The 26860-nt window shown below is 44.7% G+C and overlaps 1 protein-coding gene across 1 annotated transcript in view; it reads left to right on the top strand.

Moving 5' to 3' along the window:
- HELLS (helicase, lymphoid specific) overlaps nt 1-26860 on the top strand; it is a gene marked incomplete in the record, with an annotated part of 1428613 nt that overhangs the window by 351535 nt on the left and 1050218 nt on the right. The window contains 1 exon segment of the mRNA XM_044056152.1: nt 7690-7872. Coding sequence (XP_043912087.1) covers nt 7690-7872 — 183 coding nt within the window.

The raw sequence follows: 26860 nt of genomic DNA, 5'->3' as shown, positions 1-26860 counted from the left end.
CCCCCCCCTCCAAGATGCCTAGGGCTGAGCTTGATTATGAATCTTCTGATCAGGATTCTATTTGTTCTAACTCTTCTGATGACCTGGATTTCTCCATACCTACTTATGAGGATTCTGATGCAGAGAATTCTGTTCCCTCTGCTTGCCCTCCTGAGGATTTTTCTTTTGGGGAAACTTTACATACTTTAAGGGAGCATTTTCACTGGGAAAGCCAGGAATTTTCTGATTCAAAAAAGAGGCTTAGGGATTTCCTCCTTCTACCTCAGCATAGGCCTTTGGCTATACCTCCTGTACTAGACATTGTTGATGATGTTTTCTTGGAATCCAGTTTGGCCCCTGATTCCCTGCCTCCAGCTCCTAGTAAACCTAACAGATACTACAGGGTTCCTGACTCCCACAAGTTCCTTTTCAAAAATCCTGCTGCAGATCGAGAGACTATTTCTCAGGGGCCCAAGGGCATTAAGGCTTCTACTACTAAAATTCCTACACCTTCTGATAGAGACTCCAGGGCGCTGAATAGATGGGGTAAAAAGGTTTATACTTCTGCAACCTTGGCAATCAGAGCTTTAAATTGCTAGTTTCATATATTAAAATATCAGCAACATGTTATTGGTCTGCTTAAACAGAAAATGATGTTGATTCCTGACTGTGTGGAAATTAAAGATTTATAGGGCTTAATGCATTCTGCTGAACAAGTTGTAAAACATACTTTGCGATGTGGTTTTAATTCTTTAGAGGCCTCTTGCAGGGCTGCTTTTACTGGGTCTGTGCTTAGAAGGCATGCTTGGCTTAAGGAGCAATCTTTGCCTGATCATGTTAAAGTTAAATTGTTGGATGCTCCTTTAAATCAGGACCACCTGTTTGGCAACAAGGCTGAAGACGTTCTTAAAAAGATAGAAGATAAAGCTAAATCTATGCAAACGTAAAGATTTTTTACAAGTGCAACCTCCTAGATTTAGTAGGCACTGGCCTACTAAGAATTGGTCCTTTCCAGTTCTTCCAGGTCTTCTCAAGCCAAACCCAGATGCAGCAAAAACCCCAGGGGACTCTCAGAATTAAGCAGTGGGGGGCCTCCACTTCCAAATCTGGAAATAACAAGACACCCCCCTATGGTAAACAATCTCAATGACTTCCTTTTAAAATTCCCATGCACTTATGTTTTGACCACCCCTTTGGGGGAAAGATTGCTCTTCATGCAAAGAACTGGGAATTCATAACCCAGGACAAATGGGTTTTAAATATTGTGTCTCAAGGATACAGATTTCATTTCCAAACGTTGCCAACACCAAATTGGGTGGTCAGACCTGCCTCCAAATCAGTGGGCAGAGGCTCAAAAACAAGTACTTTCCCTCTTAAGCATGGGGGCTATTCAACTGGTACCAGAAGAGGAAAAGGGACAAGGTTTCTACTCCAGACTTTTTCTGGTACCCAGAAAAGACAAATCATGGCGTCCAATCCTGGACCTGTCTACTCTAAACACCTTTCTGGAAATTCCAAAATTCAAGATACTGACTCTTCACCAATTACTTCCTGTGCTAGGCAAAGACGCCTGGTTAGCAACTAGATTTAAAAGAAGCATACCTGCACGTCCCAATCAGGGAATCTTGCAGAAGATACCTACGCTTCAAAGCAGGCTGCTCGCATTAGCAGTTCTCTGCACTGCCCTTTGGCTTGTCTGCCCAGGGTATTCACAAAGAGCCTGGCTCCAGTTATTGCATTTTGCAGGCAAAGAAGTATTCAAACATACCCATACCTGGGCAATTATCTAATTCAGGCAGAAAGCCAGGGCATACTTTTGAATCATCTGACATTTGTAAAAAGGGTTCTAACTTGTCTGAGGAACACCATAAACGAAAAGAAATCACAACTGGTACCCTGTCAACAAATGACATTCCTGGGCGCAATCTTTAATACAACTTCTCAGATGGCTTACCTCACCCCAAAAAGCCAATTCATTTGGTAACCTATTTCAAACAAGTGGCCACAAAAACCCTGCTATCTGCAAGACAAATACTGCAAGCCTTGGGGTTCATGGCCTCCTGCATTCTTCTAATTCCGTATGCAAGACTGCATATAAGGAAACTATAGTGGTATCTACAAAGCCTATGGAGTCAACATTCTCACAGCCTTGAAACGATGATTCCTATCTTACCTTGCCTACGCCTAGAGTTCCTCTGGTGGGCAGAGGCCTGCCACCAAAACAACGGACTACCATTCACACTACCCCCTGCCGCCCAAACCCTAACAACAGATGCATCAGACTATGCATGGGGGGCTCACCTGACAGGGAAATGCATTCAGGGCAAATGGAACCCAAGTCAAATGCACCTACATATCAATCAAAAAGAAATGTTAGCTGTACAGAATGCTTGTGACAGCCTTCAAGGACTACATTCTTCCAGGACAACGAATGGTAAAGACGGACAGCACCACGGTTATATGGTGCATAAACAAGCAGGGGGGTACACATTCCTACCCCCCCTGCAGACTAGCCATGGCATTGTGGAACACAGCCTTGAGCTACCAAGTGTACCTACAAGCTCAATTCCTGCTAGGAAAATTAAATACACTGGCAGACAGACTAAGCAGAAACCTCATGGACCCGCAAGAGTGGAAACTGGAACCAAGGATTTTCAACATGTTGACAAGCGAATGGGGGAGCCCAGACATAGATCTATTTTCCTCCTCCCAGAACTACCAGTTGGACAACTTTTGCACAAGGACTCCCCACAAACAATCCTGGAAAGTGGATGCTCTGTCCTTCAGCTGGAACCCCCCCCCCCTGCTGACTCTGCTCTCCAAAGTTCTACTAAAAATCAAACCGGAAATACCAAGGATTATCTTGATTGCTCCAGACTGGCCGCACCAACACTGGTACCCCCTCCTGCACTCCCCTTTGGCTTATCTACTCAACCCAGGGTATTCACAAAGCGTCTAGCTCCAGCCATTGCATTTTGCAGGCAGAGAAATATTCAAATTTACCCATATTTGGACGATTGTCTGATTCAGGCAGAAAGCCAGGACTTGCTATTACAACACCTGGCATTCGTAAAGAAACTTCTAACCGCACTGGGGAACACCATCAATGGAAATAAATCTCACCTAGTACCCTGCCAACAGATTGTATTTCTGGGATCAAGCTTGAACACAACTTCCCAGATGGCATTCCTCACTCCGGGGAAACAAGTTTATTTGACAATCTACTTCAAACTATTGACCACAAAACCCCAGCTATCTGCAAGGAAAATTCTGCAAACCCTGGGGTTCATGGCCTGTTGCATTCTGCTAATTCCATATGCAAGACTGCATATGAGGAAGCTCCAGTGGTATCTAAAACGCCTTCGCTGTCAACATTCTCAGGACCTGGAAACAATTTCTATCATTCCTTGTTTGAAGACAGAGTTCCTTTGGTGGGCAGAGGCCTGCTACCACAACAAGGGACTCCCTTTCACTTAACCCCCTGCCGCCCAAACCCTAACAACAGACGCATCAGACTATGCATGGGGGGCTGACATGCAGGGCGGTGCATTCAGGGCAAATGGAACCTGAGACAGATGCACCTGTATATCAGTCATAAAGAAATGTTAGCTGTACAGAATGCTCTGACAGCCTTCAAAGACAGTATTCTTCCAGGACAACTATTGGTAAAGACAAACAACACCACAGTTATGTGGTACATAAACAGGGGGAACCCACTTGTACCCTCTCTACAGACTAGCCATGGCTCTGTAGAATACAGCTTTGAGCTACCAAGTACACCCACAAGCTCAATTCCTGCCAGGCAAACTACATTCACTGGCAGACGACTTAAGCAGAAATCTCCTGGACCCACACAAATGGAAACTAGAACCCGAAATATTCCACCTCTTGAGAAACAAATGGGTGACTCCAGCAGTATTCCTGTTTGCCTCCCCTCAGAACTACCAGTTGGAATAAATTCTGCACAAGGACTCCCCACAGTCAAGTTTGGAAAGTGGATGCCCTGTCCTTTACCTGGGAAAGCCTCTCAGTTTATGCCTTTCCCCCTCTGCCTCTCCTCTTGAAGGTTCTACTAAAGATCAAACAGGACAAGCCAAGGACAGTACTGATTGCACCAGACTGGCCACGCCAGCACTGGTACCCCCTCTTGCACAGTATGACACTGCTGCAACCATGGCACCTGCCTCAGACTCCTTCCCTGCTGTCCCAGCAGGCGGCCCGGATTCTGTACCCTCAGCTTCAAACCCTGAACCTTGCAGCCTGGCTAATTCCTTGAGCTCTCCTCTAGCATCTCTCAGTAAGCATGTGCTGGATGTCATTCTGGAGGCAAGGAGACCTAGTACTAGAAAATCCTATGCTGAAAAGTGGAAAAAATACTGTTCCTGGAGCCAGGCTCAGGGGATAGGCACAACAGTGCCTAGCTTACCTCATATTCTACAATACTTAACAGAAATGCTCCACAAGGGCCTGTCCTTCTTGTCAATTAAAATTCATGCCTCTGCCATTTCATAAGATGATTATGTACATACCATAGTTTTATCTTGTGTCCATCCACTCCACCAGACCACCCTCATTTCCCTTTCCAAATGGTCACCTACTCTCTCCTGACAGACCTTATCAACTTCCTGAGGCCATCTTCAACTCTTTTGCTGTGTAGTGCCTCCTTCCATGCCAAGAACAGAATTTTGAAGGTTAAGCCATCTAACTTGGTCTGAAGCAACAGGTATCAGTGATGCGTTGTTAAAGTTGGGTAAGCTTGAGCTGTGTAAAGAAAACTGTTTGCCATGTTGTCACCTATAGGTGAATTAATCCCATCATGTGAAGTGGGAGGACATAGATAAACAAGCAATATTACAAGTATGTCACTGTCACTTTACTTATGCTACGTGAACACAGTCCATTGCACTGCATTTTATCCAGTTTTCCTTACTGTTGTGTGATAGTGGAGCTAGTATGTGTAAGAAAGAGGATGTGGTGGAGGCCAAACTTCCCATGTAAAAGGGTTCAGGAGTTTTGTCCTCTCTCAGCAACAATTTAGAATTGTCAAGGCATGCTTCATGGTGCGTAACTCATTCTGGTGTCCTTTACTTTAGCAAGGGTGAATGTTGTAAGGAGTGCTGCCAAGAGAACCAGTAAGTCTGTCTCTCCCCAGAGAGTCCTCACCCAGGAGTATGGCTGCAGATTGACTGATTCTTGGTACTTGAAGGTTAGTCACAAGAAAGAGCCTTAGTATGCTGCCAGTTGCCTCTTCACTGAGAGAATTGCTGGTTCTAGTGCTTTTGTCAGACATGTCCATCTTAAGTTTCACTACCTAGACACAATGATTCTAGGATTTTGGCATGGCTTTGACCTTCTTACTCCAGACTTTTGGCCTTCCTCAGGCTTGAGTTCTACAAGAGGTTTAAATTTCATTGCTTGAGAGTCATTCTTTACAGAATGTTGCCCACCGTATCAGCTTATGTATGAGAAATTCTTGTGCAATCGTTTATCTTCTGTTCCCTTGTGCATAGGTAGCCTTTCATCCTTTTGCTGCATATAGAGGTCAGTCTGTCAGGTTTGTATGCTGTCAATTATGTTTTTGTATTTTTTTTTTCTTGCTTATTGTTTTTGCTCAGTGGATGAGAGGGCAAGTAGGGCAAATTGAGCATCAAATAGCTAATCGTTCTTGATTAACACGTGACACCTTGAAATTTTAAGGCAATAGATGTGCCTTTGGCCTTTGACCACAGATATGAAAAAAAAAAAAAGTATTGCCAGGTTGGGTCTAAAGCAAGTCCTGGCAGTTGTCCAGTGTTATTGGCTTCTTTCCAGCTCAAGTGATCTAACATTTTACTGTATAGTTTATCACTGGTTGTTATATACAAATGAAGTAATTTTTATTTTAACACAAAGTATATCATTTGCAAATTGTAGGAATACAGCTGGTCCTTCCGTACATTAGTTTGATATCTATATGTGTTTATGTATGTATGTATGCATATATAATATATATGTATGTGTATATATATATATGTGTGTATATATATATATATATATATATATATATATATATATATATATATATATATATATATATAGTATATTTTTTTTTGCCTGGGTCCTTGCTTCATTTGATGACCATTGGTTGCTTCTGACCAGCTGGAGTTAGATATGTTGCATGTCTGAAGGGCATCCTCTTGTGGGTGGTTTGGTAAGTTGTCATTTCTTGACTGTACTTCCACTAAAGTTATGAAGTAGATGGTGATTGTTCATAAAGTATTGTCCTTGCTTTTAAGTGATAACAGGGTTGTTTGTGGAACTTTTGTAACCCACTTATATGATATGGAGGTCAGTGTGAATTTGGCAGTGCGGAATATTGACATAGACTAGAAACTGAGATGTTTGACAGTATCCATTTCAGAGTAGACTACAACCTATGTAAATAAGTACTGTCTGTTAAGTTGGCCTTTTAGCATAGAGGAGTCACCAATGGAATCAAATTTGTTTTTATAGAAGCTAGTCCTTAACGAAGAGTTGTTGTTGTTTGTCTTTCGGCTTTTTCCCAGTAAGGGGATCGCCACAGCGGAACTCCGGTCCGCTAATGATTGGCAGTAGATTTTTTACGAAATGCCGAGGTGCTCCTTAAAGAGTATCCTAGGGAATTCCTTGTTCCTTAAGAGATGCACCACTTAATGTTATTTTTGCACTGCAGCTATGATTAACCACGTTTGGCAAGATGGAGAGACTAGATCATGATAGAGAAGGTGCTGCAGCATGTATTTGTCATGAATTTGTTTGTCAGTACCCTGAAGGATGAGGTTGAACATTCCACTACACATCCTTGAGACTTCTCAGCTTGTAATACAAAGACTCAGCAGTATTTGCGTGTTATGTGTGCTTAATTACTTGAGATTTTGTATCCTATGTACTGTACTTTGTAGGCAGTATGAGCAAATGTAATATTACAAAAAAATAAAGAAATAAAAATTGTTGGTTCAGGGGACATATGTTCCTGCATTCCACTTGTGAGAGGTAAGCCCCCAAAACTTTATTCTAGCTCTGAGGTCACTACATTTATGAGAGAGCTAGAGCAAGGTCTCTGACAGACGTTATGAAGTTTGTTTTCATTGTGAAGTTGGACCACCCAGCAACAAGGTACATGGTAGCAATTTTATCTCACTTGTATATGTCTTGAAGTGTCAAGCTGGTATGCTGCAGAAACTGTGATCTGAACCCCCCACCTTGGAGAAAGAGTGATCACTGACCAAGAATATAAAGCTCATCTTGCTCCTTTTCCAGGAGGTTGTGAGATGGAAACCCCTAGCAATGTAGTAGCAGCCTGCTTGGATATATCCTGAGGGCAAGTAAAACCAGTAATTGAAAAATCAAGCTGATATATGCTCAAGTAATCTTGACTGCAAGCCTTAAACGTTTGCAATGTTTCCTACTTGTATATTTTGTACAAGAGAGAAAGACCCCCATGAGGTGTAATAAGTGGAACAGAGAAACAGATTTAATATGTCCTGAGCAAAGATTGAGCAGATCCAGGTCTATCTTGTAGTTGGGGTGTTTAGCAGGCATAAGACAGTGACATGTTTTCAAATATGTGCATTAGTGTCATAAAGTTTTGGAAGTATCCATGCTAACAATTTGACTTTGTGAAAGTTGCAGTGCTGAGAATGTGCAAAAAAGTGCCTCACAATTTTTCTTATTTACATATTTTTTATGTAGATGCTGTGGGAGAATGGGATCAATGGTATTTTGGCTGATGAGATGGGCTTGGGCAAAACTGTCCAGTGCATTGCTATGATAGCCATGATGGTGGAAAGAGGAGTTCCAGGGCCTTTTTTTGTATGTGGTCCATTGTCTACCCTTCCAAACTGGGTCTCTGAGTTTAAGCGATTTACACCAGAGGTAAGCATCACCTATGCAATTTTTTTTATTTCTTGAGAGTTTTTTTCTCTTAGTGGTAGCTGCCATATGTTTTTGTATACAGATTTATTTTTTTATCAAAATTGTATTATGTCATTCATTATAAAGTTCATAACTACAGGGGAAAATGGTGCTCACAGAAGGTTGTTTTTGGGAACCCCAGTATGATATTTTTCTGAGGCTTGTGTGAGCACATGGATCTGTTAGAGGAAACTAACAAATGAAGGAAAACCAAGTGCTCTTCTTTTGTCTTTTTTGTGTTAAATGAAATTGGTCTACTGCCTCTTAATCACTCTCAATCTTAATGTTGCTAACATTTATCTTTTCTGTGTTGCGTTATCATGGTTTAATTTGACTAAAATTAGTTTTCTTTGAGGAACGGATGATGATTCAGGGTGAAAGAAAACCAACAAAATGCTTTTTAGACTTTCAGATTCCTCCTGCAGACTTGTACTTAACAGTGCCTGTTTTGTTTAGGAGAGGATTGTGATCTATATAATTGTACTAATTATGTTGGGAAGATTTCTCCATTGTACTAGAATGCTCTGTCCGTCCCCTGGGAAACAGCTGCTGCTATTAGTAACACACCTGGCCCCATTTTTCCTGTCAAAAAAAGCTTTTATCTACTGCTCCTCAAATTTCTTTACAAAGGAGTAGTTTACTTTGTCTGGCTCAGTGTTAATTAAGGTTGTTGATCCTTGTAAAGTACATCTGATGATGTCATTTTCATTTGTTCCTTAACTGATGCATCTCTGATCTTGCTCTGCCTCTTTTTCCAGATTCAAAGATCCAACTGTCAAGCTCCTCCCTTTCCCCATAATGACCCACTAACCTAATATATCTCAGATCTCATTTGCTGCTATATCGCTCAGACACAGATCACCTTCTTTTGAGATTTCGGGTATGTTTTCAGTATTTAAAGGTTGTAAGTTTTCTTATTTTGGATTATTTTTAAGCTTTTTTCACTTCCCTGTATGCCACTGGGATCTATTTTTCTACTCCTCGGAGACCCATTTCATGCAGTCAATGAGGAGATAGGAAAATGTGGTTTTGTAAGTCTCAAGGTCCTTTCCAAGACTCACTAGACCCATTCAAGAGTACAATGCCCCGTTTGGTATGTACCTCACAAGACATCTGCAACAGCTGGAAAGGCCGCAGAAATACCTCACTAAAAGAATCACAGGCCTAAAGCAGATGCCCTGTGCTGACTGTCTCAAAAAACTCCAGCTATACTCTGTGGCATATCATCCACTCAGAGGCGATCTTTGCTTAACATACAAGGCCATGTCAAACCCTGAGCTGTTGGACATGCTCCACGTAAAGAAATCCCAGTCCCTCAGAGCCACATGCTCCAGGGATCTAAACCTTGTCATCACAATGAACAAAACATGCTGGAGGGATAGGTTCCTCACCAAGAGGCTTCCCATACTTTGGAATAGACTGTCCATACATGTCAAGCAGAGCTCCTCCTTGGCCCTTTTTAAAAGGAACCTTGACGATTGGATGGGAGATAGGAAATTCACCCCGGGGATCACGTTAGTCGCCCTGCTAGACCACGGGTCGAGGGAAATATTGTGGGAAGAAATATCCAGGGAATTGTTATGGCTAGGCTTACATAGGCCCTAGAGCCGATAGCCTAGTACCAACCTATGAATCTTGCAGCAGAAGTGGCCCATAGAAGCAAGGGTTTCAGGGATTTTTTTTTGGATAAACCCTATCAGTGCTCCTGAAAGCTTGGCTGTTTTTCTGTGGAGGCAGTCAAGGGGTGCTTGTCTCTGCACCTAGAAGCTTGGGCATCCATCACAATAGATTCATGGGTGCAGAGGATCATATCCTGAGATTATTTCATGATGATGTCCTTCAAGGATGCATCTGCAGTCATAACATATGGGTTGTCCTGCCTCAGGCAGCCCTTCGGTCGGCCGGATTCCAAAGTCTGGGTCTGGCCTCGGCTGATGTCGCACTTTCCCCGACGTCAGAGCGTCTGGGGTATAAAAGCATCAGCCGACACCATTTTCCTCAGTCTTTCTTGCCGCGCGGTGCCCGAAGCAGAAGCTGTTCGCAAGTGCCGGTCGGTCCGATCCAGTGAATTCAGCTACCGAAGACTTCGAAAAAGCTAAGTACCCCGTTGGGGACTCTTTCTTGCCTCAGCCGATGTCAGACAAAGTAAATAATTGTTTAACTTGTGGGAAACAAATACCTCATAAGGATTTCCATTCCTACTGCCTTCCTTGCTTAGGCCCAGACCACGACGTATCGGCCTGTTCAGCCTGTGCTTCCTTCAACCGACGAACTCTTAGACGTCGGTTGGAGTTTGCAGAGGAATTTTTTGGGGCCAATTTTGCATATAAAATGCCGTCGGAGACGCCGACTTCGCATTTAGTGAAAAAACGGAAGGACAAGGACTGACACTCGCGGTTTCGGCTGAAACCACGGTAAAGCCTACCGCGAGTGTCTCGGTTTCGGCCGAAACAGAGTCCTCAGAGATTCCTTCTTCCGAAACCATTCAACCGACCACCGCGGCCCGGGAGGCCTCGGCTGAGTCAGCTACCGAACTACCTACCGAAACCAGTGTCCAGGAAATGTCCGACACCATACCTTTGGACATTTCTACTCCTGCACGTGGGGTAGCTAGGCCCTCTGCTTCCATGTCCATTAAGCTGCTAAACTTTCTAAAGCTTTGCCTCCCAAGACTACCTCCCAGAGGCCTACCCTCTAGTTCACAGATCCTCAGCCTTGCAGAGGACCTTATTTCTTTAATTAGGGGTTCACAACCTCACCCAGACAGGGCCTCTCAACCTCCACCAGACAAAAGGCCCAGGACTGACCCCTCTGACCCACACTCTTCAGATGAGTCCACGGATGGCTCTGAGTTGTCAGACCACCAGGAGGAGGCTTATTCGCCCTATGATGATTCTGATGCTGAAGAATCTATTCCTTCGGCCTCCCCTCCTGAAGAGTTTTCCTTTGGTGAGACTCTACACTCCATGAGAGAGCATTTTCAATGGCAAGGTCAGGAATTCTCTGATTCTAGAAAAAGATTAAGGACCTTTTTACATCTGCCTCAACATAGGCCCTTAGCTACACCTCCTGTTCTGAATGTAATTGATGATGTGTACAGTGATGTCAGTACAGCACCTGATACTCTCCCTCCGGCCCCTGCCAAGCCTGATAGATACTACAGGGTCCCGGATTCCCATTACCATCTGTATAAAGCACATTCTGCAGACCCAGAAACTATTTCTCAGGGCCCTAAAGGGGTTGCAGCCGCCACAGCCAAAAATCCTCTACCCTCTGAAAGAGAGTCTAGAGCTTTAGAGAGATGGGGAAAGAAGGTATATACTTCTGCAACTTTCTCTGTCAGGGCATTAAATTGTCAATTTCATATGATACAGTACCAAGAGTATTTATTAGATGAACTGAATAAGAAACTTTCATCTCCTGAACCCCTTGACCGTAAATCCCTGCAGGATTTGGTACATAACTCACAGCAGGTTAGTAATCATTTCTTAAAATGTGGCTATGATGCATTGGAGGCTTCATTTAGATCAGCTATGACTGGGGCAGTCATTCGTAGGCATGCCTGGCTGAAGGAACAATCTCTGCCAGACCATGTTAAAGCTAAACTCCTGGATGCTCCAATGGAGAAACAAAATTTATTTGGCTCCTCTGCTCAGGAGGTCTTAAAAAAGTTTGAAGAAAAGGCAAAATCTGTGCAAATAGTTAAGGATTTCCTGCAAGTACAGCCACCTAGATTCAGCAGAAACTGGTCTACTAAGAATTGGTCCTTTCCACATTCGGACAGAGCCCAGAGAGGCAGGAACAGACGCCCTGGAGGCAGAGGCCAATCGAAGGGCTCCTACAGAGGCCGTCAGTGGCAGCCTGCCAACAATGACTTTACTCTGATTCCGCCTACCAGGGATCAACTGGAAGCCCCCTTGGGCGGAAAGCTGGCTTTATTCTCAAAAAAACTGGCATTATATTACAAGGGACACATGGACACTGCAAATAATAGACAAAGGATACAGGTTCCACTTCCACACTTTGCCAAAAAGGCACGGAATGCCAAACCTACCACCAAATCAGAGGCCAGAGGCTTTAAGGCAGATCAACAACTTGCTTCAAATGAAAGCTATAGAAAAGGTACCACTTTCAGAACAAGGCCAAGGATTTTACTCAAGACTATTCCTTGTACCAAGAAAAGAAAATCGATGGAGGCCTATTCTCGACCTGTCCCCACTAAATACTTATCTCATTGTCCCAAAATTCAAGATGCTGACCCTACAGCAACTTCTTCCCATGTTGGGCAAGGAGTCTTGGCTGGTGACTCTAGATCTCAAGGAGGCATACCTGCACGTCCCTATTCGACCAAGTTGCAGAAGGCACCTCAGATTTCTTGCAGGATCAGAGCATTATCAATTCTCAGCATTGCCCTTTGGCTTATCTACTGCGCCCAGAGTATTCACGAAATGCCTGGCATCAGTAATTGCACACTGCAGACTTCAGGGGATTCAGATCTACCCATACCTGGACGACTGCCTTATACAAGCGGACAACAAGAAAAATTTGATAAAGGACTTGGCTTATGCCATCCACCTGCTACAGGCCTTGGGATACACAGTCAACATCCAAAAGTCAAGACTTGTGCCATCCCAAAGAATAACCTTTTTGGGTGCAGATCTGGACACAACCACCCAAATGGCCTTTCTCACAGAAGAAAAACAAAAAACAACTTCCAGATTACTTCATGATGCTGACAAGACAAACTCAGCTTACTGCAAGGAAAATCCTGCAGGCCCTGGGTTACATGGCATCCTGCATAATTCTGATACCACAGGCCAGGCTGCATATGAGAAAATTACAATGGTACCTCAGGAGTGTATGGTCTCAACACAGTCACAGTCTAGAATCTTTGATACCAATCATTCCTTGCCTTCAAAAGGAATTTCTGTGGTGGGCTCAGGCCTGCCAATCCAACAGAGGGTTGCCTTTCAACAAACCAAAAACAAAACAAACCATCACCACGGACGCTTCAGACCAAGGATGGGGAGCACACATGGAGAGCAAATGTATCCAAGGCCTATGGTCTCAAGGTCAGCTACGCATGCACATAAACCAAAAGGAAATGCTGGCAGTGATGCATGCAATCGAGGCTTTCAAACCTTTCCTCCATCAAGGCCACCTGCTAATAAGGACAGACAACACCACGGTCATGTGGTACATAAACAAGCAGGGGGGCACACACACCTATCCTCTCTGCCGACTGGCTATGAATCTATGGGAACTATGCCTGAACCTCAATATCCAACTACAGTCCCAGTTGGTGCCAGGAAAAGAGAATACGCTGGCAGACAGCTTAAGCAGAACTACCATGGATGCACACGAATGGATGCTGCACCCAGACATCTTCCAACTCATAGCAAAGGAATGGGGAATGCCGGAGATAGATCTGTTCGCCTCCCCTCTCAACCATCAACTGAAGACATTCTGCTCAAGGACATACCACCCACAAGCTTGGAGGGTGGACTCTCTCTTTCAGCTGGAAAGCTCTAAAAGTATATGCCTTCCCACCTCTCCCATTAATGTACAAGGTTCTACTGAAGATCAGGGAGGAGCAGCCAAGAGTGATTCTGATAGCTCCAGACTGGCCAAGGCAACACTGGTATCCATTATTGAGAAGCCTGTCTCAGGCAAAACCATGGCCTCTCCCCCTATGGCCTCTTCTTCTGACGCAGAACAATTTCAAGATTATGCATCCCAACTTGAAAACATTACAGCTAACTGCCTGGAAAATTCCTTAAATCCCAAACAAGATGCCTTATCACAGAGAGTGAAGGACATCATCTTGGAAGCTCGCAGGCCTTCCACAAGGAAGACATACTCAGCTAAATGGAAAAGATTTCTCATTTGGAGCACATCAAAAGGCTCAGATGTGACAGTGGCAAACATGACACATATTCTGGAATACTTAACAGAATTGTTCCACAATGGCCTGTCCTATTCTTCCATTAAGATTCATGCCTCAGCAATTTCAGCAGAATACAATGTGGATCCACCTATCTTCTCACACCCTCTCCTCAGGCAATTTCTGGGAGGGATCAAAAATATTAAACCTCCAAGAAAACCCCTTCTACCCACCTGGGATCTCAACTTTGTGTTGGAGAAACTAACACTTCCTCCATTTGAACCAGCAGCATCAGTGGATCTACAGTTTCTGTCTTGGAAAACTGCATTCCTTCTGGCAATAACTTCAGCAAGAAGAGTATCTGAGTTACAAGCATTAATGGCAATACAGCCATTTCTTATCTTCCATCAGGACAGAGTTTCACTAAGAACCAATCCTACTTTTATGCCAAAGGTGGTATCTAGGGTATCCTTGAACCAAGCTATTCACTTGCCTACGTTCTTCCCAAATCCACAGAATAGAGGGGAAAAACTTCTGCACACCCTGGATATACACAGACAACTACGCTACTACTTGGACAGAACTAAAACTAGTAGAAAAACTGACCAACTATTTGTAGCATATGCTACTGCAGTGCAAGGAAAAGCAATTTCCAAACAGACAATTTCAAAATGGATAGGAAATTGCATTCGATTTTGCTACTCCTTTCATGGAAAGACAGTTCCTGAAAACATCAGGCCTCATTCCACAAGGGCCACGGCCACCACTACAGCCTTCCTACGAGGGGTGGCTACCAAGGACATTTTAGAAGCTGCTACTTGGAGCTCCGTGCATACATTTGCCAAACATTACAATCTACCTTTATACTCCAGATCCAGAGCAGGTTTTGCTACTGCAGTCCTGCAGGGGATATAAACTACACCATCCTTTTCTTAGTTCCTCCTCCCCCAGATTGGCTATGGTATTCTACCCATATGTTATGACTGCAGATGCATCCTTGAAGGACATAGTACAGTTTTGTACCTACCATAAATGTAGATGTCCGATAGGTATGCATCTGCAGTCAGGTTTACCCTCCCTCCTACCCCTCAGTGGTATTCCTAGGATACTTACCCCTCTTTTAGCTAGCTGGGGGAATCTATTATGGTGTATTTGTTTGTATATACATGTATGTTATTATATAAGTTTGCAAATGTTTGGAACCTTTTTTGCCTTTATCCAAATTTAGCCTTCCTAGAGGGCATCTGGCATCTGGGGCAAGAAAAACTGAGGAAAATGGCATCGGCTGATGCTTTTATACCCCAGACGCTCTGACGTTGGGGAAAGTGCGACATCAGCCGAGGCCAGACCCAGACTTTGGAATCCGGCCGACCGAAGGGCTGCCTGAGGCAGGACAACCCATATGTTATGACTGCAGATGCATACCTATCGGACATCTACATTTATGGTAGGTAAAAAAACTGTACTTTTTCTCAAATTCTCTTCATAAAAATGAGAAAAATCCCTGATGTGCCACCCAGTCAGAGGGAGGTAGCAACCTTGGAAATAAGCTGCTAGAACCATTCAAACCCCCCCCAACCAAATACAATCTGGAATTTATTTAAGATTCTTTTTAGTGTCAAAAAAGACAGGGGACTTGAGACCCATTGTGGATCTCCGCAAATTAAGTGAAATACTCAAAGTTCTGGTCCCTTTTGCCCTGTTGTGCAAGGACAATTGGATGTGCTTGATAGATCATCAGGATGTGTACTAGCATATCAAAAAATGAACAGACACTCCAGGGCATATCTGCGCTTCCTGCTGGCAGACAGTCATTGTCAGTTAAGATCACTGTCCTTTGGCCACACCCAGCCCCTGGAATGTTCACCCACTAATACTGCTAGGATACCTGGATGACTGGCTCCTGACTGCTCCGACCAGGCATCTACTTTTACAATCAAGGGACTTTTTGCTCCAGTTGTCTCTCCATCTGGGCATCACAGTCAGCTGCAATAAGTCACAACTCACTCCTGCACAGAACTTGACGTTCCACAGCCCCTGGGTGTTTCCATACCTGAATGACTGGCTCCTGACTGCTCTGACCAGGCATCTACTCTTACAAGCATGGGACTACTTGCTCCAGATTTCTCAATATCAGGTTATCACAGTCAACTGCAACAAGTCACAACTCACTCCTACACAGAACTGAAGTTTATAGGTGCTCATCTAGACACAATCAATCAGATAGCGACTCTTCCTTTGACTAGTACAAACCTTCAGATCCGAGGTAAGGGAAAGTGATTTTGTGTTCCTCTCCTCCAGCACAACTAATCTTGCAAGCCTTAGGGTCCATGGCAGCAGCAACATACCTAATTCCATTGGCCAGATTTCATACACAGATTCTACAGTGGACTCTTTCAGTTCAGTGATCTGTTCTTCAGCAGCCCTTTTACACTCCAATCAGGATTACACAAGTTCACAAGGAACAGCTTCTTTGATGGCTCTGTTCAAACAAAGTTTCTCAGGACCATCCATTTGTTTTACCTCTACCAGTAGCCATAGTAACCATGGATGCCTCCCATTGGGGGAGGGGGCATTTCTTGGGAAGGACAGTCCAAGCTACATGGTCCCCTCAAGAGGCCAGTTTATATATCAGTTTTCGGGAGATGAGAGCCCGCTTTCTAACGTTGCAAGATGCTGCTCTCTCTGAGACGATTGCAGTCCAATCAGACAGGATGTCTGTGGTCTGTTTATCAGCAAATTGGGAGGGGTGGCAAAACTTATTCTCTTTGTTGGGAGGCAATGAGAGTGTGGCAGTGGGTAATTTCTTCTGGTTGCTTTCTCATTCCAACACATATACCGGGGAATACCAGTGTGCTTGCATGCAAACTAAGCAGCTCTGTTCTGATGCCTGACAAGTATTCTCTCAATTTCAAAGCTGAAGAGGGTATTTTCAGCTGTTTTGCAGTCTCTTTGTTTCCCCCCTCAGCAACAAGTGCATCAGGTTCTTCGCCCTAATCCTTCCTCTGGGATATTTAGTAAAAGATGCTCTAGTTTACAGTTGGCCCTTCTGTTTCCACTACTCTTATCCCCTATAACCTCTACTCCCTAAATTTCTACAGAAAGTTTACTGGTTGAAGAAAATTGGGGGAAGAAAACTTGGGAGGCTTCGTCAAATGTGGTTTTCCTTCCTGTGGCCTCATCTTTTGTATCAGCCCTGTATACTGGACCCAGTCCAGACCTCCTGTCTCATCCAACAGGGGTAACTCATCTGGACTTAAGCTTCAAGTTAACCATATGGTTTCTCCAGTTCTAGTGATGGCTCGACAGCCCGGGCTTTCTTCCCTGATCCGACATATTCTGTTCTCCTCTCAAAAGGCTTCTTCTAGGAAGATTTATAGAAGTAAATGGAAGAGATTGTCTATTTGGGCCCTCCAGAGAGATTTTGATCCTTTTTACACCTCAGTTTCTGTAGTCCTAGATTTTCTAGCATTCCTATTCAAAGAGCGGGCTAGTTTTTCTACCAGCTGTGTGTAGCTAGCCAACATTTCCAGCTCTCATTCCGGCAAAAAGTCATGCTTCTTTGGCTTCTTCTAAGTTATACAAAAGATTTTGAAACGTGCCTTTTGGCTTGGGTCCCCAGTCAAGGGGGTCCTACTCCTCTGTGAGACTTAACTGTCTTGCTTCAAAGTCTGACTGAAAATCCATTTGAACCTTTTAGTAAGTCAGACCTAAAAGTTTTGTCCTTGAAGACCTGTTTTCCTAGTTACCATTACATCAGCTAGGTGAGTATCCGAACTTCAGGCCCTTTCTTCCAGGTCTCCTTATTTGACCCTTCATAAGGATAGGGAGTCTTTACGTACAAATCCAATCCTTTTTACAAAAGGTGGCTTCTGAGTCAAACCTTAATCAGGTCATAACCTGTTTTTCTTATCAAAGTTTTCCAGTAAAGGTGAATACATGCTGCAGCTTTTGGATGTATACAGGCAACTTCGTTTTATCTTCTTCAAACAGAGATATCAGAAAATCTGACCGATGGTTTTTGTTTTCTTATAACAGATTGGGCATGGCAGTTTCCTGTGTGACTTTAGCCAAATGGTTGACTGACTTTGTCTATAAACAGAGAGGTTTGTCCAAGAGCACATTCACTGAGGTCTCTGGTGACCTCATCATCTATCAAAGCTCTTGACCAAAAAGCTGAAATTTGTGTAGCTGCCCCTTGGTCCAGTGCTCATACCTTTATTGCTTATTATAAGTTGGAATTAATTTCTAGGAGTAGAGCTGCTTTTGGCTCCTCCATGAGGACCACTCAGGCAAGGTTCATCTAGTTGGGGAATCTGTCCCATCAGTTGAGGAATGAATGAAAATAACAGCATCAGCTACAAAAGTTATGTACTCGCCATGACAATGCTTCTGTATTGTCCACTTTCTTTCTTCCTCAACTTCCCGCCCTTCTAACCCACTTCCCTTCATTCCCAGAAAAATCTAAGGGATATTACTTTGGGAACTATTGTTCCTTTTTTGAGCCCCCATTTTATCTCTCTTGTCTGTGCTTTATAGAGTCGTTATAGTATCAGCCATGTATAAGAAAGAGATATTTCTCTTTTCCTGAAGAGATTCAGGATTCTGAATCTGAACAGGAAGGTACAGGAAAGGACTCGGTTTTTCTTTTCCTCAGGTTTGTGATTCAGACAGAGAGGAGAGCTCAGTTTCTGATTTCCCCTGTGGGGGGTTCTTTTTCTGTGAGACTATTGCTAGAATTTGCCAGTGTGTTGAGTGGGAGAACACTGAGGTTTCTCAGGACCTCAGTAAATGATATGAGTTGTTACAGATGGGTTCTCTAGAGCCTACACTCATTCATCCTCTTCTGCCTGGTTTAGAGGATGTTTGTGTTACTGCCTGTAAATTTCCTGTTAGTCAGCGAGCTGCCCCTTAAAAGGCAGATAGGATGTATAACTTTCCTTAGTCATTTAATTTTTTTATATTGTATTCCCAAACCTGACTCAGCAGCTGTAGCCTTAGTGGATCCCAGTGCTGCTAAGCACTTAGTTAATTCCAATCCTACTCTTTCTGATAATGATTGGAAAATTATTAATAGTTATAGGGGAAAGGTGAGTACTTTAGCAACTTTGGTTTTCAGAATTTTGAATTGTCATGTTTATATGTTTGTTCTGACAAATTGGGAAAGTATGAAGAATGTTTTATCTGCATTTTCTTCTTGTGAGGGAAAATCTGTTTTAGATAACTTAGTTTGTTCTTTTGCACAGGTCACTATCAGTTTGCAGTGTGTATGACTACTGGTACTGTTTTAAGAAGATTTGCATGGCTGTATTTTCAGAACCTACCAGATGTTAAAAATGAGTTTTTAATTTTTCCCTTGGATAGAGATTTAGTGTTTGTCCCTCTGCCGCAAGGATGTTCAAAAAGTGTGAAAAAAGGAGCAAGCTGATCCAGGGAATCTTTAAGATTGTTCAGCCCTCCTTTTCCAGATTGAATAAGGGATATTCTTTTTCCTTTTTCATTTTTGGCAAAATAACAGAATAAACAGTCTTAACAGAATTCAGGTAAACGGATGTTTAAAAAGGAATAGCAACAAAACCAAGTCCAGTATGTGTGAATGACTGTTAAAGAGAACTTGTGACCCACTCCCACACTGGCCCCTTTTTTACTTCCAGAAAGTCTTGGTCTCCATTTTGGCAACAGATTGCTTAAGTAAATGTGTTTTTTATGGCATCCATCAAGGTTATTGATGGCAAAACGAGGAAATTCCTTCTTTCCAGTTAGTCATTCCTTATCCTCCAGATCATAGGCTTTTGTTTCCACCTATTCTTCATTACATGCTATCCTAAGGACTGATAGAATCAGTTCCTCCTAAGTGGGATAGGGTTTTTATTCAAGAATATTCATAGTGTCAAAGGAAGATGATGCTTGGAGACCAGGTCTGGCTCTTACTTTTTTAAGCTTGTTTGTGGTAGTGCCCCAATTCAAAATAATGCCACTTCACAACTTATCTCTTCTTCTTTCAAGTTTCCTGACAACACTAGATTTATAAGATGCTTAACACATTCCTATTCATCCAGACCTCACACATTTCTTAAAGTTTTGTATGCTTGGATCACATTATCAGATGTTCTTCCATATCATTGTTGGAGAATTCTTTACCAGAGGGATTCACTGCCAAGAGTAGCCCAATGTCCGGCCAGTATACCAAAGTCTTATGATTTTGTAGACGTACTTCACACATATGCCCACTGCTCAAGGCGTAGGGCATAAAGGCGATATATGGATGTACATACCACTGGACTTCTTTGCTGCCAGTCTGAATGCCATCACTGATAGTTGGTCTGAATGCTCGAATGCTCCTCCTTCTGTGCTGGTTACTGAGCTGTGTTACATGAGTGCCCCATTGGGGTTTCTTATCTTTTTTTCTCTTTGTTTTTTTAATTTTGTGAGTTTACGTGTCATCCAGAAAGGGAAAATGTCAGTGTGGGAGACAGATTCCCCATATAAGGATCATTACAAGCAATGTCTGTTCTCTTTGGTTGCTCTCATGACCGTATGCAGTGTTCAATCTGCCAAGCGTTTGTCCCTAAGACCCTACATAATCTTCTCTCTTCTTTGCCCATCTACATGGTGTCGTAAGTTGCTGGCGCAGGGTGCTGTCAGAATCTTCCTGTCCCGAAGATCAGCCACCTTCCAAGAAACTCTGGTCTGTATTGGCCACTGTCCAGTTTCCTCCGGACATCTCTCTCAAGGTTGGTGAAAGCCCAGAGGATCACTTGGTTGTTTTGTCAGATTCCTATGCAGCAATGTTATTGGAGGCAGGCAGGCAGGGATCTGACTTTTCACACATCCTTGGAGGCTTTGTAACGTCCTCTTTAGATGTTGAGGAGGAACCTAGGCTGATTATTTCAGAGGGACTAAGGGGATTACTGCAGATTATTGTTTGGGAGGAGATTTCCGACTATGTTGGTTGAGTGTAGGCAAGGGTCTGAATCTCCTAGCGTTTTTAAGGCAGAAATCCCTCAAAAGAAAAATCAAAAAGCTAAGCTGCTCCTAAAGAATCCTCAGTGTGAAGGACAGAATTTTTATCCAGGGATTATTTCATGCAGTGATTGCCTTAAAGCCTCCCCGAGGAGTTTCTGCTCCTGTTGCCTCTTGGTCATCTACCCCACTGAAGAGGACCAGAGAGCAGATTCCTCTGAAGAGGAATTGGGTTCTGGGGGAAAAGTCTTTGGCATATTCCTTTCAGATCTATTCTCGCTTGGATAACGGCTCTAAGGAGGAAGATTCTGTTAGCCCAGATTCTCTTTTGGAAGAACTCTCCTTTGGGGTTACTATTTCTCGTATGATGGAATTTTTTTAAATGTGTCTGTTCTCAGGTTTCATATATTCAAAAGAGGTATTATGAGCTCTTCCAGATGGAGTCCCTTAAGTCTTATGCTTTATTTTCAGTCTTGACTGCCCTTCTAGATTCCTTTTAGCAGCCTCTGTGTCTCTGGATTCTCAACCTCCAGCATCTAAGAAGCCTGATAGATTTTACAAGCTGTGTGATCATTTTAAGTTCCTCTGTAAATGTCGTTCTGCGGACCCTTCTGTAATTCTGTCTCTTCTGACAAATCCTCTAAACTTTTGATGTTATGTAGTCCTATCTCGCCTACATTCTTACCCGAGAGTTCGGAGCTGAATATCGTCTCCGACTTGGCCGATTTTTCTAGCTCGAAGTCTTTCATTGGCTGGGCTAAGCAAGTATCCCATGGTGCACTGCTCCATATCCCCAGATCTCGTTTGCCGCTCATGTAGCTCGGACATGGTCTCTCTTGGCTGTGGCTAAGTACCCTCTTTTTTTTCTTGTCTTAAGAAAAGTTTTGATTCATATCAAAAGCTGTTTTCATAGCTATTTGTCTAAGTTTGTTGAGAATTGTAATCGTGTAATTGTTGTGTGGTATCCCACTGACTGTTCCCTCGGGCTAGGCACGTTTCAGTTAGAGGGCCTAGTTCTCCTCTTTTTGCCTTCTGTGTGAGTACGGTCTAGACCGTTTAAGTTAGAGGTTTGGGCTTTTCCTTTCTTGTGGGTTTTCAATCCCTTGTTGAGAGTTTGTACTTGCTCTTTAGTGTGTGGTTGGTCACTGTTTAGTGTCGTTCCCGCTTTTTGTAGTGTGAACGCCTGTGTGTTGTTCTCAGACTTGGTTTTGCTTTGTTGGCATAGTAGTTAAGATGTCTAAAGATCCCAAGGAGCACAAACCTCCGGGTTTCAAAAAGTGCTCTAAATGTGGGTACAAAATGTCCATTACTGATGGGCATTCCATTTGTGTCTATTGCCTGGGAGCCATACTTCTGCAGGAATCCTGCAGTTTTTGTCATGCGTTCAGTCGTAGAGTTCTCCAAGAGAGAAAAGAATAAGCTAATTTTAAAGGGACTCTTGAAACCCTCCTTTGAAGAGGCTATGGATTCGTCTTCCAGTGGAAAATCAAAATCTGGCAAGTTAAAAAAGAGATCTCCGGCTCCGTCAGCTTCATCAGAGCCTCCGGAGAACATCTCAAAAACTGCATCGACCTCCTCTGCTCCACTGTCCTTGGGGCCGCAGGAAGTGTCGGTATTGACGGAACCGGCGTCCGCTCCAATTTTATTGGAACCTCTTAGGAGCTGATCGCCCAGCCTCAGACCAGCTTCTCCTGAGAGGAGATCTCATGCTCTATCCCTGTCTTCCAAATCCTCCAGGGCACTTTCAAATGTGGATGTTGATGGGGTGGTTCAGAGGCTCCTCCAGTCACCGGTTTTGGCAAAATTATTTTTGGCTCCGGCCCAGTCTGCTCCAGAGCCCGTCCCGACCCAGTCTTCGATCTTTACTCCGAGCGCATCTCTGTCTTCAGAGCCAGAGTGATGTTCCTAGGCCGGCTCTGATGCCCCATTTGGCTCCATCGGTACCGGCATCAGCTCCAACCCCATCTGCTCCGTCCTCGGCGTTCAGGACTCTGGATTCTTCGGTCGGGCCCGAGGGGGACATCTCTGGGATTATTTCGGTCCCGAGCCTCCCTCTCGGTGCATCGGCTTGGGGAACTCCGACCCCCACCATGGCCTCGGAGGCTGGTCGCTCCTCGGATTCAGGGGGGCCGGCCTTCGAGGCTATGCGGACCGCGCTGGCCAGATCGTCAGCTACATCAGTCGGGTCAGTCACTCTGTCCCCCACCACTCCGGTGAGAGCTTCTGATCACCACCCATCCATGGACAGCAGAGCACCAGGGCCTAGGGATACCCCCATGAGTGGTCCCCAGATTTCTGAGGGTCCCTCAGAGTCCGTGCCTGAGGAGCCCCCCAGAAAGAAAACGTGCAAGAGGAAGCACATAAGCTCCCAAGATGAGTCCCTCACCTCTGATACTGACCTTGAGGAATTGGAGGGGTCCCCCAAGTCATCCTCTGATGATGTTTCCTTCTCCAATATCCTGGAGATACTGAAACAAAGAGGTGACTGGCCGTCCAAAGCCCCTTCCGAGGAAGAGTCAGTATTCCTTAAGGCCTTTGGTGCTCAGCCCTCTTCCTCCTGGGTGTCACCACCCTTCGATGAACTCCTTGATCTGATTTGTTGAAGAGTGTGGGAAAACCCTGATTCTGTGGAGCCCATACCTAGGCATCCCAACAAGTTTCTTTCCGCCCCCCAGGGCAGAGTTTCTGTCTAAAGGAGTCCCTGTAGATGCCATGGTGGTGGCGGCAGCCACTCAGAAGGAAGTAGCAAAGTCTTCTTCATCCGTCCATCCTCTTAACAAGGAGTCTAGGACCATGGATCGGTACGGGAAGCGTACCCTCTCGTCAGCAACCTTTACCTTACGGTCGCTGGATTACCTGTCTCACTTCACTCGGCTCCAGAGAGATCTCCTCAAGGAGTTATACTCTGGTGGGTAACGTTCCTGAGGCGGTGGCTCAGACGGTTAACGCCCAGGTCTCTACCCTCAACTCCATTGTTAACTCATCCATGCGGCTCATTTCGTATGCAGTCGAGGGAGCGAGTAGAGCAGCAAGAAGGCAAGCCTGGCTGCGCCTGTGTCACTTTGCGGAGGCCTTCAAGTCTTCCTTCACTGACGCCCCCTTTGATGGTTCCTCTTTGTTTGGGACCAAAGTGAAAGACACCCTCACCAGGTGTGAGCAAGAGGGAAAGACCCTGTCTGCCGTAGGGTTCAGTTTTTCCCGTCCTTCTAGGCCTTATCCCAAGGCCCAGTGGGGGGGGGGTATGTGGTTCAAGAAATCACAGAGGTTTTTTCCTGCTGCACAAGGTGAACCCCCCTCCAGAGGCAGGGGAAGGGGAGGTTATTCAGGGAGACGTCGCCCTAGAGGCAAAGGGGGCCCCCGAAATTCGGGAGACCGCGATTCCTTTCATGGCTCTCCCTACTCTCGTTCCTGAGGGTGTGCCCGGCTGTGCTTATCCGGAGCCAGTCGGGTCGAATTTCGTTATATCCGGAAGCCTGGGAAAGCATTACCCAGGACTGATTGGTATTACGGATAATTTCCGGAGGTTAGCTCATTCCATTTGCATCAGACCCCCCGCCAATCAGAAAAATCCCAGACGTTCCACCCAGTCAAAGGGATCAAGCAGCCTCAGAGGTCTCAAAGCTGCTAGAAAAAGGAGCCATCCAGCATTTCCTTTCAGACCAAATCAGATTAGGGACTTACTCAAGATTCTTTTTGGTGCCGAAAAGAACAGGGAACCTGAGACCCATACTAGATCTCAGCCAACTGAACAACTATGTATACAAGTCCAAGTTCCATATGGTCACATTACAATCGATTCTCCCATTGTTGGGAGAGGAGGTATGGATGTGCTCCATCGACCTCAAGGATGCTTACTACCATGTGAAAATGAACAGGGCATCCAGGAGTCACCTACGCTTCCGGCTGGGAGCCAGTCATTTCCAGTTTGGAGCCCTGCCCTTTGGTCTCACCACAGTCCCCAGGGTGTTCACCAAGTGTATGGCAGTGGTGATGGCTCACTTGAGACGTCAGCGATTCCAACTGTTTCCGTATCTGGACGACTGGCTCCTTACCGCCCCCACCAGGCATCAACTAGTTCAAACCAGGGACGCTACCATCACTCTGTCATCAGTTGGGTATAACAATAAATTGGGAAAAATCTGCTTTATTGCCCTCGCAGTGTGTCACCTTTATAGGAGCAGAATTGGACACCATTCGAATGCGAGCATTTATTTTTTTATCTCAGGAAAGGATCAGAGTCTTACAACAACAGATACGCATGCTGATGCCCCTGAGATAGGTGAAGGCAAGATGGGTTCTCCAGCTCCTAGGGACCATGGCAACGACAATCATGTTGGTCCCTCTAGCGAGATTGCACATGAGAATTCTCCAATGGCTCCTCTTTGTTCAATGGTCTGTCCAAAGACTTCCACTTTCTCACCCCATTTTGCTCACAGACAGATGCAAGCAGGACCTCGGTTGGGGGCTGTGGACGGGGGTAGGACCATCGTCCAACCCATCCTGGCTGCCACTGTGACCACGGACGCCTCCCATATGGCATGGGGGGGGCATTATCTTGGCAGGACAGTCCAAGGCACGTGGCAGGAACACTAGGTACATCTGCATTTAAACGTCCTAGAGATGAGAGCATTGCTACTTGCGTTGCAGGCACTTCAGAGTGTTCTACCTCTAGGGACGATTGCGATACACTCGGACAACATGTCAGAAGTGTGGTATCTTAACAAGCAAGGGGGGAACCAGGTCTTACCCTCTGTGCAGAGAGGCCATGCAAGTGTGGCATTGGGCAGTTGCTTCCCAACGGTTTCTGGTGGCAACGCACATTCCAGTGAAGTCCAACATGATTGTGGACAGGCTAAGCAGAGCTATTCTGATGCCTTACGAGTGGTCCCTGATTCGCCTGGTTGCAGAGCGAATCTTCAGCGGATGGGGTCAGCCTTGCTGCGACCTTTTTGCCAGTCCCCTCAATGCAAAATGCAGCAACTACTTCACTCTGATCCCCCCACAGGGGGGGTCACCCAGGGACGCTCTGGTTCATGATTGGCCCTCCGGTCTGCTTTATGCTTTCCCTCCGTTTCCTTTGCTGTCAAAGGTGATTCAGAAAGCGCAATCCTTGGGAAGCAGAATGATTCTGATTGCTCCACACTGGCCTCGCCAAGTTTGTTTCCCTTTCTTCAGCAATTCATTGTGGACACTCCTTGGACTCTGGACCCACAACCAGATTTACTGACACATGTCGGGACAGTTCCACCCCTCCCTGTTGACCCTCCAGTTGACAGCCTGGCTGCTCCACTTCCATCGTTAGTTAGACTTCATAATTTCTCACCAGAAGTGGTTCATATGTTATCGTCCTCTCATAAACCATCCACTAGAAAGATTTATTCTAGTAAATGGAAAAGGTTTTCTATCTGAGCACACACCCGAGGCATCCGATCCTTACACAGCTCCAATCGCTTCAGTCTTGGAGTTTTTGTCTATGCTTTTCCATCAGGGTTCCGCATCAGTTACCATCAAAGTTCAACTGGCAGTGATCTCTAATTTTCATGTAGCGAATGAGCCTAGTCTCATGGTGCGTAGACTGTGCAAGGCTTTCCTGAAGGGTACTCTGTTGCTCCGTCCCCCGGTTTCCGAACCAATCATGCCTTGGGATCTCAATTTTGTTCTACAAGCCCTTACTGTACCACCTTTCGAGCCAGCAGCTACCTGCGAATTGAAATTCTTGACCTGGAAAACAGCCTTCTTAACAGCAATCACTTCAGCAAGGTGAGTTTCAGAAATTCAAGCCCTCTCTATCAAACCTCCATACTTAATCTTCCATAAGGGCAGGGTCTCTCTTAGACCAAACCCTTCGTTCCTTCCTAAAGTGGCTTCAGTGTCTAATCTAAATCAATCCATTGAGTTGCCTGTGTTCTTTCCTCACTTTTCTAACGAGGCAGAATTCAGATTTCACCAGTTGGATGTACGCAGACAATTACGCTTCTATCTGCACTGCACAAAAGATATCCGGAAGTCTGACCAGCTTTTTGTTTCCTTTTTGGAAAATCGAATGGGGTCCCCGGTCTCCAAGGTTACCCTATCTAGATGGTTATCTAGTTGTATCTCTTT

Source organism: Protopterus annectens, chromosome 14.part0, assembly GCF_019279795.1.
Source record: "Protopterus annectens isolate FY-2018-M chromosome 14.part0, PAN1.0, whole genome shotgun sequence".
Taxonomy (NCBI): domain Eukaryota; kingdom Metazoa; phylum Chordata; order Ceratodontiformes; family Protopteridae; genus Protopterus; species Protopterus annectens.
This window is presented reverse-complemented; position numbering and strand designations above follow the sequence as displayed.